This window comes from Pristis pectinata, chromosome 13, assembly GCF_009764475.1.
Source record: "Pristis pectinata isolate sPriPec2 chromosome 13, sPriPec2.1.pri, whole genome shotgun sequence".
NCBI lineage: Eukaryota > Metazoa > Chordata > Chondrichthyes > Rhinopristiformes > Pristidae > Pristis > Pristis pectinata.
In genome coordinates this window covers 2633094-2651198 of record NC_067417.1, presented here as the reverse complement: position 1 = coordinate 2651198, position 18105 = coordinate 2633094, and the positions used below count along the sequence as shown (strand labels likewise).

Sequence of the window (18105 nt, the reverse complement as noted above, 5' to 3'; positions counted from 1 at the left end):
GGAGTTTGTACATTCTCCCAGTGTCTGCGTGGGTTTCCTCCGGGTGCTCTGGTTTCCTCCTACATTCCAAAGACGTATGGGTTAGGAAGTCGTGGGCATGCTATGTTGGCGCCAGAAGCGTGGCAACACTTGTGGGCTGCCCCCAGAACACACTATGCAAAAGATGCATTTCACTGTGTGTTTCGATGTACATGTGACCAACAAAGATATCTTATCTAACCAAGATCTAAAATTAATTAAGATCTTTTCTTTCTTTTTCAATCTTTTTATTAGTTTTCAAATTAATACAGATTAATATATCAATGTTTGTACATGTAATACTATTAAGATCTGTACTAACCTGCACCTAATTAACCTACCAGTGGAACTTCTGTGATCTCAGCGACAGTGTTTCTGACTTACTAAAACTTCAACTTCCTGGCAGTTCTCAGGAACGGAGCCCATGGAGCGCCTATACTTATAAAGCACAGCTCTCCTGTTCAGAGGAAGATGATTGGGGCAATTTCTGTGGTCCGGCACCAGTCAGGTCCCCAGGGTGCTGGACTGGAAAGATTCAACCTGAACCTCCCAGATATTTCAGCTCCAGGACCCAATAGTGAATTCTCCAACTTTACAGAACTCTCTTTTTTTCTCTCTTTATATGAGAACTGGCCATCTCTGCCTGCCTTCATTATGGCTTAGCTTTTTGTAGAGTCTGGCTCATTGGACATGCCCCAAAGCCCTGCTATCAACAATACATTACACAGACAAAGCACCTCAATCTGATCTCCATAGAACACTGCAGCACAGAAAACAGGCCACTTGGCCCTTCTAGTCTGCACCAAAACTTTATTCCGCTAGTCCCATTTACCTGCACCCAGTCCATAACCCTCCAGACCTCTCCCATCCATGTATCTATCCAATTTATTCTTAAAACTTAAGACTGAGCCCGCATTTACCACGTCAGATGGCAGTTTGTTCCACACTCCCACCACTCTCTGAGTGAAGTAGTTCCCCCTAATATTCCTGCTAAACCTTTCCCCTTTCACCCTAAAGCCATGTCCTCTCGTACTTATCTCTCCTAATCTAGGTGGAAAGAGCCTACTCGCATTAACTCTGTCTATGCCCCTCATCACTTTGTAAACCTCTTATCAAATCTCCCCTCATTCTTCTGCGCTCCAAGGAATAAAGTCCTAACCTGTTCAATCTTTCCCTGTAACTCAACTCCTGAAGACCCAGAACATTCTAGTAAATCTCCTCTGCACTCTCTCAATCTTACTGATATCCTTCTTATAGATCAACTATCTCAACTGCCCCTTAGCTACATCAGGTCATCTGGTCTCACCCTATCAGAGATATTCCCTTTATTCCACCTTCACCCTCCCCCACCTTCTCTGCATCCTACACTAACTTGCTTCTCTCTTTCCGAGTTCTGATGAAGGGTTCTGGATCTGAGACATTAATTGTTTCTCTCCACAGATACTGCCTGACCTGCTGAGTATTTCCAGCATTTTGTGTTTTTATTCCCCCCTGTTCTGGACTCTAGTAACCAGGAGAACCAGGTTCTCCACACCATCTCCTTCTACCTTTGATTAGCCAAGGCGACCTCCATCTCCCACTGTGCCACACGTCAGTACAGCTCTTCTCCCCCCAGTTCTGGGGCCTTCAGCTGCTTGCTGACAGTTATCAGAAAATGGAGAAGAAAGAGAAAATGCTAGAAACACTCAGAAAGTTGGGCAGCATCTGTGGAGAGGGAAAGTGAGTTGAGGTTTCAGGTTGAAGATCCTTCATCAGAACTGAGATGCTGATCTGAAAATGACCCACATCCCGACTGTTTCCTGTCAGTTAACCACTTCTGTTTCCCTGCCAATATAGTACCTCCAGCCCAGTTCTGGTGAAGAGCTGATCTGAAACTTTTAACTCTTTCTCTCTCCACAGTTGCTACTTGACCTGGTGAACATTTCCAGAATTTTGTGGTTTTATTTCATATTTCTAGTCTCTGCAGATTTTTAATTTTCAATTGTCAAAATATACCTCACTTGAAGTGTACATCAACATTTAACAGTTCAACCTAACAATGCAACATTACAGTACATTCTGAAGCCTCAGTCTCTCTCAGAAACTCTGGCCTTGTAGTTGATCATTTTTCATCGAACTATCACAGCCAACTGAATGGAGGTGTCTACCAGATCTGTGCCTGCAACTCCCAGCTGTTGCAATTGACGCTGTGTTCAACTTGATGCATTCATCATTTCCCATGTGACACCAGGCGTTCTCTGGACACTTCCTTCAATGTGGTTTGATAAGAAGCTGAATGAGTCTTAAAATAACTCTGCTGCACAGTTTCCAGAGGTAATTGAATGCTAATTTTTACTTTGAGGAAGTGAGAGCAATTACTGTACTGCATATTTGGAAGGAGAAAATTCACAGGAAATGACACTAATTTCAAAACATAACTTTTGTAACTTGAGCACAAGTTTATGAAGTTTCTAGCGTAAATGTATCAATACTATTTTCAAAACAACCCTTGGCCTTTCCTTCCTTGTCCGCCCCCACAGGGAGTAGTAGGAGTGGACTCCTCCTGTGCTGGACTGAGTTCTTGCATTTTGATAGAGATCCAGGCCATTCAGCCCAACTACTCTTTGCTAGTCTTCACGCCTCATGAACACCCTCCACCCCACTTCCTCTCCGCCCTCATCATATGCTATATTTTTCCTGCCTAAGTGTTTATCCAGCTTTCCTTTGAATGCAGCTATACAATCCCCCTCAACCGCTCCCCACGACAGCAGGGTCTACACTCTCACAACTCAGCATACAAAAATTCTTCCTCAATCCTCTACCAGATCTTTACTGGTGACTATCTTTACAATTCAGGACTCCCCCCAACCATGGGAACATTTCCTCCATGCCTGGCCCCACTCAAGCCTTTGTTAAAGAGCTCCACCTTCAGTCTATCGCTATATTAATATGGAGCATGCAAATGGAGAGGCAGCAATTCTGTGCCACCGCTTAATTAGACTTTGGTTGACCTTTTACCTCTATACTGCGGTAAACCCACTACCGATTCCACTAATACCTAAAAAGCTACGTCCCCCCAAGCCGTCAGATGGTTAGGCTGGGAAGGCTGAAGATCATAGCATACACTTCAATTTACAGCTGCAGCTGGCTTTGCTTATGTAATACCACAGTTTGAAACAATTATGTATTTTACAAACCAACAAATTTAACACAAAGGATGCCAACAATGCTGTGTAAACACTTTAAAGCTGCTGTCCCCAAAGGTTAAACCTTCAACAAACTATACTTAAACTCCAGGAACAAACTAAGGCATAAAAGGCCATGGACTAAGTGCTGGTTAATGCGACTAGTCAGGATGGGTCTTAGATGGTCAGCAGAGACATGGTTCTAGCCCAATTCCTGTGCTGTATGACTCTGACCCTGAATCTAAACCAAGTCAGAAGAACACAAGGACGGGGAGCGGGAGTGGACCAGCTGACCCTTCAGGATCAGGATCGTGGTCGACCTCTCATCTTAGCGCCACATCCTGCCATTCCCATAATATCCAGGAATCTATTCATCTCCGCACTGAACAAACACAATGCCTGAAACTTCAGGGTAGAGAATCCTAAAGATTCACCACCCTCTGCTTGAAGACATGTTACATACCAGCCCTAACTGGCCAGAGACACTGACCCCGGTCTAGACTCCTCACCAGGGAAAGCTGAGCCTCTACACCCACAGGGCAGGCACTTAAAGAAACTTGCATTATATTTTACATAAAGTCAGACCATACATAAGCAGGCCATTCTCTCGGTCAGTCCTGAGCCTACACGAACATCCACCAAACCTACGTCACCCAACCTTCCTATTCCTTTCTCTCGTTCATGCTTAAATGTACACAATTGAGTGCCAAGGTGTCATGGGCCGCCACCAAGTGCTGGTAAATGAGATTAGTACAACAGGTACTTTGTGGTCAACATGGGCTGAAGGGCCAGTTTCTATGCTGTGTTATGTTATGACATTATTACCAAATGATCCTGCACCTAATAATTACTAACCCCTACAGTTACTCCAAGCGCTTCCAATTCAAGCAGAAAGCAATAGAAGAGCTTGCTTAGTATTTCCTAACAACGTAGGAGGCCACCTCAGACCACTAAATCAAACTGGCTCAGAGACCAAACCAATCCCTCATTAATGTACAGTTCCCCACTAGTGTACAGTTCTGGTCGCCCTGTTATAGGAAAGACGTGGTTAAACGGGAAAGAATGCAGAGAAAATTTACGAGGATGTTGCCAGGACGAGAGGGCCTGAGTTACAGGGAGAGGTTGGCCAGGCTGGGTCTTTATTCCTTGGAACGTAGGAGAATGAGGGGCGATCTTACAGAAGTGTTTAAAATTACGAGAGGCAGAGATAAGGTGGACAGTAACAGTCTTTTCCCCAGGGTAGGGGAGTCCAAAACTAGGGGGCAGAGGTTTAGGGTGAGAGGGGAAAGATTTAAAAGGGACCTGAGGGGCAACTTTTTCACACAGAGGGTGGTGAGTATATGGAACGAGCTGCCAGAGGAAGTGGGTGAGGCAGGTACAACAGTGTCACTTAAGAAATACTTGGATAGGCACATGGAGGGGTGGGGCTTGGAGGGTTATGGGCCAAACGCAGGAAATTGGGACTGGCTGGGTGGGCACCATGGTTGGCATGGACTGGTTGGGCCAAAGGGCCTGTATCCATACTCTATGACTAATTTTCCCTGTAACCCATTCTCCCTACACACCCATCAACTCCCCCCAGCTTCTACCCCTCACCCACACACTGGGGGCAATTTATAGTGGCCAGTTAACCTACTGACCCACGTCTTTGGGACGTGGGAGGAAACTGGAGCACTCGAGGGAAATCCATGCGGTCACAGGGAGAGTTTATTTTCAATAGTTCTTTTAAATGTTTTTTCCTTACAAGATAAAGTTACTCAACTTCAGATTAGGCAAAAAAAAAAGATGCCTACAAAACAGAACCAACAGTGGCTTGCATAAACTGAAAACATTTTTAGCAGGGAGAAAATGATGTGAGATTAGCAGATTTTGTTTAAAATTCTCTTTAGGACAGGTGAGAAAAGAAAGATTAAACCAAAACTAACAAACAGTGACCAAGTTCAGAGCATCGTTCAACGCCCAGCACTCAGCAGGATATCCACACAGGATGCTTCCCTCTTCCTGACCAGCCTTTCCCAGAAAGGCATTCAATGCAATAAAAACAAGTCATTCCTCAATTTTTTAAAAAAAGCACAAAAACATCCCTGGAATTGCAATGGCTGGACTTAAAACACATTGATAACATGTCACGTTAAAGCATACTAAGCCTTCTCGGTTAAAAAAAAGGACTCCAAGTTTCTCATAGACAAAACAAATCAAAGTTAGCAATTGTGAATAGGAAGAGTTAGCCAAAGAAAGCCCAGAAGCTTGTTTAACAGAGATAAGCAAATAAATTCTGATATCTGGCAACTCCAACGAGCTGCTTGGAATATCTCGCATACAGTTCATACAGCTTGACCAAGCAATAAGATGGGAGCACTAAGGGACATCATAAAGTGTGCATCTGATCATAACTGGTCGGAAAATGCCAAGCACAATTAGGCTGCTACAGTTACAGGGAGAAGTTGCATAGACTAGGACTTTATTCCCTGGAACGTAGGAGTGAACTGATAGATATAGAGATCATGAGGGGCATAGACAGGGTGAAAGCACACAGTCTTTTTCCCAGGAAGGGGGAGCTAAAAACAAGAGGGCATAGGTTTAAGATCAGCGGCGAGAGATTTAAAAGGGACATCAGGGGCAGCTTCTTCACACAAAGGGTGGTGCATATTTGGAATGAGCTGCCAGAAATAGTGGTTGAGGCGGGCACATTAGCAACTTTTAAAAGCCATCTAGATAAGTCCATGGATAGGAGAGGTTTAGAGGGCTATGGGCCAAACGCAGGCAGATGGGACTAGCTTGCTGGGCAACACAGCTGGCATGGACAAGTTGGGCCGAAGGGCCTGTTTCCGTGCTGTATGATGCTATGCTCCCTCAGGAAGTCCCTCATGACTGATGATGACTTGCTTCTGTGGGCTTTGAGGGGCATCTTGAGGCTAAGATGGTACCCTCACACTCGACCACAAGTGGGGGAGAGCGGGGGGTGAGGGATGTTAGGCAGAATGGGCAGCTGGGTCGTTTGGGAGACTGTGTTCCTTCAGTAGTTTAATGGTCCATATTGGTTTATTATTGTCACAGGTACCGAGATACAGTGAAAAATGTTTGTTTTGTGTGCGATCCAGACAGATCATGCCATACATTAGTACATCAAGGTAGTAAAAAGAAAACAGAATGCAGAATACAGTGCAGCAGCTACAGAGAAAGTGCAGTTCAGGTAAATAAAGTGTAAGGGCCACGACGAGATAGTCTGGGAGATCAAGAGTTCATTTTTGGAGTACGAGAGGTCTGTTCAAGAGTCTGATAATGCTGGGCTTCTGTGTTCCCACTGAGATTCTCAGTCCCATCCTGAATGGCTCAGCTCCTTGACAGTCGTGGGCCAGAGGTTCCCACAGGTACATTGGTTGTGACACTTTTTCCAAGCAGGCTTTGAGAATATACTTAAGTCATTTCCTCTGCCTGCCTACTTACCCCTTGCCATGATGGAATTGGGAATAAGGTATGTTTCAGGAGTCTAACACTGGGCACTTGAGCAATGTGGCCGACCCTTCAAAGCCAACGGCTGAGAGTACTTAGGGCCCCAGTGTTGATGGCCAGGGAGAGGACAATTACAACGCTTAAAGATTTGGACAGGTTCGTGGATAGGAAAGGTTTAGAGGGAATACGAGCCAAACGCAAGCAAATGGGACTAGCTCCGGTAGTTCACTTGGTCGGCATGGACAAGCTGGGCCGGAGGGCCTGTTTCTGTGCTGACACTTACACTGGGTTTCTATCTGCCAGTGGATTTGGCTGATTTTGCAGACACAGCAGTGGTGATACCTCTGTCGGTCGATATCTCACAGAAGCATCTCAGAAGCACACGGGAGAGCACGGATACATTTGGTGATGAGAAACAAGGGTTGGGAATACACGATAACTGGAGGGATTCTGACAGGCAGAGGAACAGAGGGAGTTAGTGCTTGATGATGGATCTCTGAAGGCTGGGTAGATAGGCAAGGCAGGGGATAAGACGCATGGGACAGCGGTTGAGGCAGAGAATGAAGGAGAATCTCACAGCAGCATCAAACACCAGTGAGGCAACAGCTTGAGTGCTGGTGTGGCTGCCGTACTGCAGGAAGGATACGAGAGGGTGCTGAGGGAATTAGCAGGATGTTGCCAGGCTGGGGGTTTATCTGGAAGGGAAGATCAACAAGACTGGACCAGTTTCCTGTGGGATAGGGGACTGAGCAGAGATCTAATCACAGGGTGTAAAATAATGAGGAATAGGTCAGGTGAATAGGACTTCTCTTAGCAGAGGGGTCAGTAATTCAGCGATGGATTTAAGTTAATTACTACAATTACGGCAGAGCTGAGGAAAGATTTTCATGTAACAAACCCCTGCTGAACAGAATATGATATGCCATGATCAGACCACTAACTAGGATGGGGATTTTTGGCTGCGCAGCATTTTAAGATAAGATTTCTTTATTAGTCACATGTACATCAAAACACGGGGAGACGCATCTTTTTGCATAGTGTTCCGGGGGCAGCCCGCAAGTGTTGCCACACTTCCGGCGCCAACATAGCATGCCCACAACATCTTTGGAATGTGGGAGGAAACTGGAGCACCCGGAGGAAACCCATGCAGTCATAGGAAGAACGTACAAACTCCTTATAGACAGCAGCCGGAATTGAACCCGGGTCGCTGGTGCTGTAAAGCGTTATGCTAACTGCTACACTACCGTGCCTGCAAGGTCTTGGTGGGCTGAATGACCTCTCCCTATGCCATGCATTTAGTCTGAAGTTGAGGTGGCAGAGCCATGAAAATCCTACAGTGGGCCTCAGTGCCCATGTGTAGAAGGGTCCCAGAGGCTCCACCAGCACAAATCAAGGAGAAAAACAAAGCACGACGCCATTTAACTAAACGCTTTCTCCCATTTTACTTAATAATTTTCTTTTGCAGACGATACAGATGTTGGGAATGGAGGGAGGGAGTAAAGGCTATTTGGCTGATGAAACCACACAGGCAAAAAAGGACAAGTCTAGTGACCTGACAGGGCTGTGGAGAAGGGGTGTTGAGACACTGGTTGGGGCATCGTGGTGATTGTAGTGTGGTGGCGACGGGGAGAGTACTGGGAGCAGGGCAGTTTTAGGCAGGTGGTCATGGGACGACCCTTCTAGAAGTTGAAAAGTTTAACAGAGTTCCTCGGTGCAAACAAACTGGAATGGGTTCAGCAGCCAAACATCTTGACGCCAGATATCTACTGCCACTGCTCTGGTATCCAACAGCGTGGATTAAATTGAACCATAACAAGAAATCAACACCCTTCAGGAATGAGGAGGAGGGAGGTGGTGAAAGAAAAACCACAAGTACAGAAGAGTACACAATCCTTAACCCTACAAATTAATTGGTTACGTCAATCCCCCAAAGGACCTCAATAAACCCCTGCAACACATGGACTACTACCCATAGCTTGTGAACCATCTCTCAGCAAAAGCAGACACTGATGATGAAATTCACCAGCACAGCCTTGGGCTATCTGAGGAAAAGTCTGAGCATTTTGACCTCAAACCCAAGAAAACACAGTGTAATGGGCAGCAGTGATCACAGCATGGAAACAGACCCTTTGGTCCACTGAATCTGTGCCAACTATCAACCACCCATTTACTCCAATACTAAACTAATCCCACTTTATCCACTCCCCCCAGATTCTTTCACTCACCTACACACAAGGGGCATTTACAGCAGCCAATTAACCTGACGACCTGCACAACTTTGGGATGTGGGAGGAAACCAGAGTATCTGTAAGAAACCCACACAGTTACAGGGAGAATGTTCACATAAACAGCACCCGAGGTCAGGATTGCACCTGGGTCACTGGATCTGGGAAGCAGCAGCTGCATTAGCTGCACCTCCCACATCCCTGTCGCTTCTGACACATCAGCAACCCACAGCAGGCACCTCATCAACACTCTGTAATCTTCAACATCCACTGGCTAGACGGACACAAGAAAACAGGAGCAGGAGGCCACTCAGCCCCTCAAGCCTGCCCCATCATTCAATATGATCATGGCTGATCTATGCTGGTCTCAACTTCTCCTCTGTGCCAGTTCCGCATGAGCCTCAGCTCTTTAATCTTTCAAATATTTATCTATCTCCACCTAAACTATATCTAATGATCTGGCCTCTATATCACCAGAGAATTCTAGGGCACCCCCCTCAAGGGGAACAAACTCCAGCATCCTATGTCAGGTCAATATCCACAACGCTGGGCCTGTACGTTCAGTGGGCTTTGATGGGAAGGCCATATCTTCCACTTGCCCGACACTGGGCTTCGAAAATGGGCACTATACACATGCGATGACCAGTGGACAGAGGAAACAATTCAGACATGTTCTCAATGCATTCGTGCAGTGTAAAATCCTCCTCAACTCATGGGAATCCCAGGTTCGTGTCCCTCCATCTGAAGCACACTGAAGCCCAGCGTAAACAGTTCAAGAACTGCACCATATCTCCAACTGCTCTCAAACAGACAGGCCCCTATCAAGAAGCTCCTGCCCCAACTGTGACATTCTCCATGGATCCCACACTGGCCTCATGGACTACCAAGGAGCTCACACAACTGAAATGGGAGCCTCAACCCCAAAGGAGTGCCAAGGAAGAGGCAGCATCCTGAAAAATGCAGCAGTTGCCGTTATCTTCCCAGGAAATGCTCTGTTTTCACCACAAAAATGTTAATGTATTGAAAGAAAAATTCCTTTGTTCTTCCTGATAGGATAGTTTCTGACTTTTCCTAAACAGGGAAAACAAAAAGTTTAGAAACGTTGCGAAAAGAGTGCCACGACTGACCAGGCTGGTAACGTTCTCTGGGGATGCTGCAAGGGGAGTGAAGGTCGGCACCGATGGATGAGTTAGCGCAAGAATGGGACGGAGGACACCGCACTTTGGCCTGGTTACAATCAGCTGTTTTTCTACTTTCAAAAGTAATACAAAATGAAACCATGGTCCAAGATTCCATACATATCTTAGATTCCCAGTGGCAGAAAGTTACCAAAGCATTTTCCAGATGCTACATGGCAGACATGTAAAGCTACAGAAATAAAACCAGACAGGTGATCAATTCCAGCACTGGAGTGTGACCGACTCTCAATCAGAAGTGTGAGGTAATGCATTTTGGGTCGTCTAATACTGGCTGGACACATGCAGTGAACAGCAGGGACCTGAGAAGTGTTGACGTACAGGGGGACCTTGGGTGCAAATGCATAGCTCCCTGAAAATGGTGACACTGCTCGATAGGGTAGTGAAGGAGGCATCTGGCTATGCTTGTCTTCATAAGTGGGGGTACTGAGTACAAGAGTTGGGAATATTGTGTGCATTTCTGGTCACCGCATTATAGAAGGGTTATGGTAGTGTTAGAGAGAGTGCAGAAGAGATTCAACAGGATGTTGCCTGGAATGGAGGGCTGTAGTTACAAGGAGAGATGGGAGAGGCTGGGCTTGTTCCTACTGGAGCACAGGAGGCTGAGGGGTGACCTCAGAGGTTTATAAAATTAGATAAGGTAGATAATCACAGCCTTTTTCCCAGGGTAGGAGAGTCTAAAACTACAGGTTTAAGGTGAGAGGAGAAGAAATTTTAAGGGGATTTGAGTGGCAAGTTTTTCCACACAGAGGGTGGTGGATACATGGAAAGAGCTGAGTCATAGAGTACTCATGACACAGGTCCTTCAGCCCATCTAGTCCATGCCAACCTAATCTTCTGCCTAGTCCCATCTACCTGCACCCAGACCATATCCCTCCAACCCCTCCCATCCTTGGACCTATCCAAACCTTTCTTAAATGTTACAATTGAACCCGCATCCACCACTTCCACTGCCAGCTCGTTCCACACTCGCACCACCCTCTGAGTGAAGAAGTTCCCCCTCAGATTCCCCATATATTTCATCTTTCACCCTAAACCTATGTCCTCTAGTTCTAGTCTCACCCAACCTTAGGGGAAAAAGGCTGCATGTATTCAATATATATAATTTTGCAAGGAAGAATGGGTGAAAATCCCCCAAACAAGAATTGATAGACTCTTAGCTGGCTACAGAAAGCGTTTACAAGCTGTGATACTTGCCAAAGGGGGTGTTACTAAGTACTGACCATGCAGGGTGCCCAAACTTTTGCTTTGGGCCCTTTTCCTTTTTTGTTATTTTGAAACTGTAAAAGATGGAAATAAAAAAGTAATCTTGCTTAAAATATTAATGTGTCATCTTTAACATTATGCCTTTTGGAAATCAGGTCATCTTTTACTCACTTAGCTATTCACAGTAACAGAAATTTTGACTAGGGGTGCCCAAACTTTTGCATGCCACTGTATATACACCTACATATATACCCCTCAATTTTGTATACCTCTATAAGATGTCCCCTCATTCTCCTGCGCTCCAGGGAATAAGGTTCTAACCTATTCAACTCTTCCCTATAACTCAGGTCCTCAAGTCCTGGCAACATCCATGTAAATTTTCTCTGCACTCTTTCAAGCTTATTGATATCTTTCCTGTAGGTAGGTGACCAGAACTGCACACAATACTCCAAATTCGACCTCACCAACATCTTGTACAACTTCAACATAACATCTTGAGTACTCCTGTACTCAATGCCCTGATTAATGAAGGCCAAAGTGCCAAAAGCTCTCTTTACGACCCTATCTACCTGTGACGCCACTTTCAAGGAATTATGGATCTGTATTCTCAGGTCCCTTTGTCCTACCACACACCTCAGAGCCCTACCATTCACTGTGCAAGTCTTACCCTGGTTTGCCCTCCCAAAGCTGCCAGAGGAAGTGGTAGGGGTGGGTACAATTACAATGTTTAAGAAGTATTTGGACAGGTACATTGCTAGGAAAGGAATAGAGAGCTATGGGCCAAATGCAGGAATATTGGATTCGTGTAGATAGATCTCTCAGCCATGGACGTTAAGCTGAAGGGCCTGTTTCATGCTGTACAACTCTATGACTCTAGAAGACTACAAGAGAGTGCCCTCCAGAATCCTCCTCCTCACCAGTCCCAGGTCACATGGCATCATACACCGCCCCTCAGCCTCCATAGGTGCCACTCAAACACCGTTCTCACTTTCAGATCTTAGTCTCAAGCTTTTTCCCTCACCAACCTCCTGTGACTCTCTACCTGAAGTGCAGGCAACTCCTGCAAATCTCCAGCAGGAATCTGTTCTGTTCCCTGGCCCGAAACAATCCACGAACGATTTTGAATACTCGGCCTTCTCCTCTCACTCCACCCTACACCAACCACCCTCGAGTCATACATCTGTGACCTTTCCATCCCACCATCCATCGCTGGTCAATCATTCTGACCCCACATCTGACTCCTTTAAGGTGAGAGAGGGAAAGTTTAAAGGAGATTCACAAGGAAAGTATTTTTCCCCCCAAAAGCAGAGTGGTGGGTGCCTGGACTGCGCTGCCAGTGGAGGTGGTGCAAGCAGATACAACAGCAACGTTTAAGAGACATTTAGACAGGCACATGAACAGGCAGGGAATGGAGGGACATGGGCCATGTGCAGGCAGATGGGATTAGTTTGGATTGGATTAACCCTCAGAGTCATACAACACAGAAACAGGCTATTCAGCTCAACTGGTCCGTGCCAACCAACATTCCCATCGAAGCTAGTCCCATTTGCCCACATTTGCCCCATATTCCTCTAAACCTTTCCTATCCATGTACCTGTCCAAGTGTCTTTTAAATGTTGTTCATGTACCTGCCTCAACCACTTCCTCTGGCAGCTCGTTCCATCTATGGACCTAGCTGGTGATAAAGTTGCCCTTCTGGTTCCTCTTCAATCTCTCCCCTCTCACCCATGCCCTCTACGGACCACCTTCTGGGTGAAAAATTGCCCCTTGGGTCATGGGGGGGAGAAATGGGGGACAGAAAATGTTGCAACAGCCTGCAGGTCAGACAACATCTGTGGAGGATGAAAGAAACTTAATATTTCATGTTGAAGACTGATGATCAGAAACGGAACATTACCTCAGTTTCTCTCCCCACAGACGCTGCTAGACTTGGTGAATATTTTGAAGGTTTACTGCTTTCTGCTCCTAGTTGATTGTGTTTAAGCTGAGTACAGGGTAAACTAGCCTCAGTCTTTAGGACAGTGAAGGAAGGGGAGTAAAGCACCTAGGACAGACACAGTGATTGTTGTTTGTGTTGGGACACAAGCTGAGGATGGGCAAACTTTGGGGAAATCAGATCCAGCTCCAACGCATTCTCTCCCCATGACCTTAAACCTTCGGCTCACACGCAGATGATGTCTTTGGGAATTGCAAACTGTGGAACATTACCCCATGTCGGATGATAGAATGCAAGTGTAGTTGTTGCGAGTTGCTCACCTGATCAGACCCTCCCTTTTGTTCTCTGTTCCCCTCCCCCTCGTTCAATGGAACGTTAAATTCATTTCATTTCCAATAATTCCCAGTTCTGATAGTTCATCAATCCAAAACATTATTTCTGTTTCTCGCTCCACATTCGTTACCTGAGTGTACCTCGAGCATTTTCTGTTCGTTACCAAACTCTCACTATGGAGAGTGATTAGAGATTTATTCTAGATTCCAGACTATGTCCACAACTATGGAATCATCATTTGTTTGTCAGACCCTATTATCAAGCACAAACTGAGCAAGTGGAACTGTGAAAGAAAATAAAAATTGAACAACAGCTGAATATCCTGGAGACGAGAGTCACAGAAACAAAGCTGGAGTAAACAAGATAAGGCCAGCAAAGCAGTGGAGTGATCCAACAGAGGTCCTCAAACTCATGGAGGGCTCACAATAGGGTTGATGTAGAAAAAGTTCCCACTTGTGCTGGAGTTCAAAACTGGGGAGGCATAACTAATAGATTCTAATCGAGAATTGGGGCAGAAACTTCATGCAGAGTGGAGAGTGTGGAACTCTCTCCCAGGGTGAGGGAAGGCAGTATGAGAGGGAAAGGAGAATATATCGAGAGTGGGAGTAAGCAGGAAGAGGGGAGGCTTATGTGCAGTGCTGCTGCTAGGTCAGACTACTTGGCCTGAATGGATTTATTCAGGGTAGTAAATTCTACGTAACTCCACATACTAAGGTGTTTGTTGTAAAAAAAAACAAGGAACAGCATATTCATGCAAACACCTGAATGCAATTCTGATTGGTTTTTGACCTCTATATCTTACACCATCATAGCCCCCACCTGTGCAAGGCAACGGTCAACATATGTCCAGGATATGTTAGTCAGCAACAGGCAACTAGTGCCCTGCCCTCTACTAACCTGCCTGCCCAAGATTGCCAACCCTCTATGATGACCTGGACACTGAAGACAGAAAAAATTTCAGGTAAAAAAAGGTCACTGCAGTGTGAAAACAATTTGTATCTTTGTTTTCTTTGAACGCAGTTATAAATGTCCTTATTCGGGAAGGATAGGCAACAGCAGTGTTGTCTCCACCCTTCTGGAGAGTGCCAAGGAACCTGGAGATTGTAACTCCAAAAGCATTAGCTGGTCAGATGGTCATTTTGAGTTACATCCCCCAAGTTCCTGGCTGCTCTCTCTACAAGGGTGGAGACAACACTTTGCTGCTGTTTCTGACCCCTCCTGAATAAGGAAATAGCTTCAAGTTGTGTGTGCGGGAACAGTTACCTCTGAGGCTCCTCCCCAGGACCTCACAGCCTCCTCCAGCTCCATCGCGTGGCCGACCTTCACTGGCTCAGTACCCATGGCGTTCTTCCTCTCTTGGGCTTGGGCCTCTGCCAAGCACGAGTGGGCTACAGGCTGGACTCGATGCAGCGCCTGGGACAGGAACTGGAAGTGGACCTGCAGGACGGTCAGGAAACATCGGCCCAGCACCTGAGGGACAGGACACAACACAGGACGTCACTTGAGAGCCACCACAACACAAAGTTCAAAGTTAACTCAAGCAGCAGCAAACCCAGCCGAGCACTGAGCAAACCTGCTGGGTCAGTCCCCAGATTCACTCTGCACGCCAGGTTTCACCCACTCACAGCAGAGCTTCAAGCTTCCTGCCGTCACTCTCCATCCCAGCTTTCGCAAATAACCGCCGTGCTCTCTCTTTCTGATCTACCCTGGCCCTCACACACACCCCTCTTTCCACAACAACCCCCAGCCCCCGATCACCCAGTTCCTTTCCCCTCCTGCACCTGCCCATTACCCACAGGGTCCCCATACCCTCCCCCCAATGTCCCAACTGCCCACTATATCTCCCTCATAATTCCAGATTCCCTTTCAAAAAAAATCAATGCCATTCTCGAGGTTGGACCCCCCCCCCCCCCCCCCATGAGTAGAGGCATTTCCATCAACACCTATCACAGTTTCAGCATCATCTTTGATGTAACTAGGGCACAAAGTTTAGACCGAGCACGTGTGACCACTTTTAATTATACACTGCTCCAGTTGCCAAAGAGATAAAAATGGCTCAAACCATCACGGCTATCAGTTTAATTTACTTGACACTACACATGGCACTTGTGAAGCAGAGGTTTGCTGAGCCAAGCCATTGCTATTGAAAAACTAATCGAAGCTTTCAGAACAGCACATTTAAACAATTAATACAAAGATTACAGATAGCATATCCTCTTAAAGGCAAAAAAAAACAGAAAAATGGGGCAGCTATCAAGTTAGTTATAGATTGTATTACAAAAAAGAAAAAAGGGGACTGGGAAATTTTCAGAATGATTGGAGGCACTAAGGCATTGACAAGGAAAGGTCAAGAAACTACACGGGCGAGAAAGGAAATAGTGTTGAATTTAGCAAATATTTGTGTCCACCTTCACAGGAGAGACAGAAAACACAAAAATAGAATACGTGTAAAATGATAAGGACCTCAAGAAGTTAGGATTAGAGAAAAAAGTACTAGAGAAATTAATGGGACTGAATGCAGATAATCCCCAGGGCCCACAACTGAGTGTTTGGAAATGGGGAGAGAGTGGATGCACTGGTGGTCATTGTCCAACGGTGCAATCCACAGATTCTAGAACAGCTCCATTGATTGAAAGGTAGCAAGTTGCAATCCACTACTCATGGAGCTACTGACCAGTCCAGCTTGATATTGGTAACAGGGAAAAACTCAAATGTATTATAAAGGAAGTGGTTTACAGGGTATTCAAAACTAATCACATGCCTGGGGAGAGTCAGCATGGATTTAGTAAAGGGAAATGTTTAACAAATCTGTTGCAAATGATCTGCTGGAAGAACTCAGCAGGTTGAGCAGCATCTGTGGGAGATATGAAATTGTTGAAACATTTCGGGTCGAAACCCTGCATCAGGACTCAAGAAATCGTTATGTTGTAAATAGCAGAATAGACAAGGTCAACCTGTAATCTGGACTATAGGCCCTCCCAGATCACGAAACCTGATTTATGTACAACCTGTACATACAATCGGAATGGTTGAGTTCAACGCCCTGGTTTAACTACACATTGCCCTTGGTTAGCATATGTTTTATTTAAATATGTTACCAGGTGCCCACATTTTCCAACTTGGGAACTGTTCAGGTTATGAAGAATTCTCAGGAATGATCCTCTGTCATAACCTGGGGAGAACCTGTATCTAGACTTTCAGAAGGCCTTTGATAAGGTATCACACTCAAGATTATTAAATAAAACCCAGAAACACACGGGTGGGTAATATATATCAGTGTGGATTGAAGATTGGTTTAATGGACAGAGAGCAGAAATAACAGACATTTTTCAGGTTGGGACAGTGACTAGTACGGTGCGCTGCAGAGATCAGTACTGGGGCCCAAGCTGTTCACTGTCTTTATCAAGGATTTGAATGAGAGGATCAATTGTAATTGGTACAAGTTTGCTGATGATACAAAGTTAGGTGGCAGTGTGGAATGTGATGAAGACGCAGAGAGGCTTCACGGGGACGAAGACTGGTTAACTGGAGGACAAGGTAGATGGAATATAGTGTGGGAAAAGTTGGTATTTCTTAGTTGGCAAGAGATTGAAAGCTTTTGATGATGAGGGGGGCCTGGGTGCCCTGAAAGTTAACATGTACCCACCCACCCGGGGACATTCTCTCTTCTCCCCCCCCCCCCCCCCCCCCCCCCCCCCCATCAGGCAGAAGATACAAAAGCCTGAAAGCACGTACCACCAGGCTCAAGGACAGCTTCTATCCTGCTGTTGTAAGACTATTGAACAGTTCCCTGGTACAATAAGATGGACTCTTGACCTCACAATCTACCTCCTTGTGGCCTTGCACCTTACTATCTGCCTACACTGCACTCTCTCTGTAGCTGTAACACTTTATTCTGCATTCTTATTGTTTTCCCTTGTACTACCTCAAGCACTATGTAATGAATTGATCTGTATGAACAGTACACAAGACAGGTTTTTCACTGTACCTCAGTACAAGTGATAATAATAAACCAATTTACCAATGTGGGTACAGCAAGTAATTAGGAAGACAAATAGTGCGTTGTCTTTTACTGCAAGAAGATTTGAGTACAAGTTAAAATCTCTTGCTGCAATTATATATTTTTCTTAGACAGACAGATCAAGAGTGACTTGCTTCTAGTCCAGTTGTGCGCGTTCTGGGGTGACTGACGAAGCCAATGTGGGAACTGCAGACTCTTCCAGCGGTGGGCAGAAGGTGGCTGATGGGGTGGGTGGGTAGTTAGTTTGTGAGGTATGCTTCTTCTGCCGCTTACCCAGGGCCTCCTTGTGCAGAGAGGGTACAGAAAAGATGGGGAGCCTTGAGTAGCCAAAGGTGCAGTCACCAATGTTGGAGAAGTGTAGAGATCTCCAAAGGGTGACAATACAGAGGAGATTATAAAGGTAAGAGGGGCAGGTCATGGACGGCTTTGCAAACAGTGAGAATTTTAAAACTGAGGTGCTGCTTGACTGGGAGGCAGATTAGGTCAGCAAATAGAGAGTCAATGGGCAAATAGGAACTGGTGTAAATTAGGACACAGACACCAGAATTAGGAT

General features: G+C 45.7%; 2 protein-coding genes across 2 annotated transcripts in view; one reads left to right on the top strand and one right to left on the bottom strand.

Annotated features, from left to right (window-relative positions):
• The window catches only part of LOC127577454 (fatty acyl-CoA hydrolase precursor, medium chain-like), a 459511-nt gene that overhangs the window by 129372 nt on the left and 312034 nt on the right, over window positions 1-18105 (top strand). The window lies entirely within an intron of this gene.
• The window catches only part of LOC127577315 (granule associated Rac and RHOG effector protein 1-like), a 105012-nt gene that overhangs the window by 29967 nt on the left and 56940 nt on the right, over window positions 1-18105 (bottom strand). Inside the window, exon 3 of the mRNA XM_052028424.1 lies at window positions 14795-15001. Within this exon, the coding sequence (XP_051884384.1) occupies window positions 14795-15001 (207 nt within the window). The remainder of the gene's footprint in view (window positions 1-14794; window positions 15002-18105) is intronic.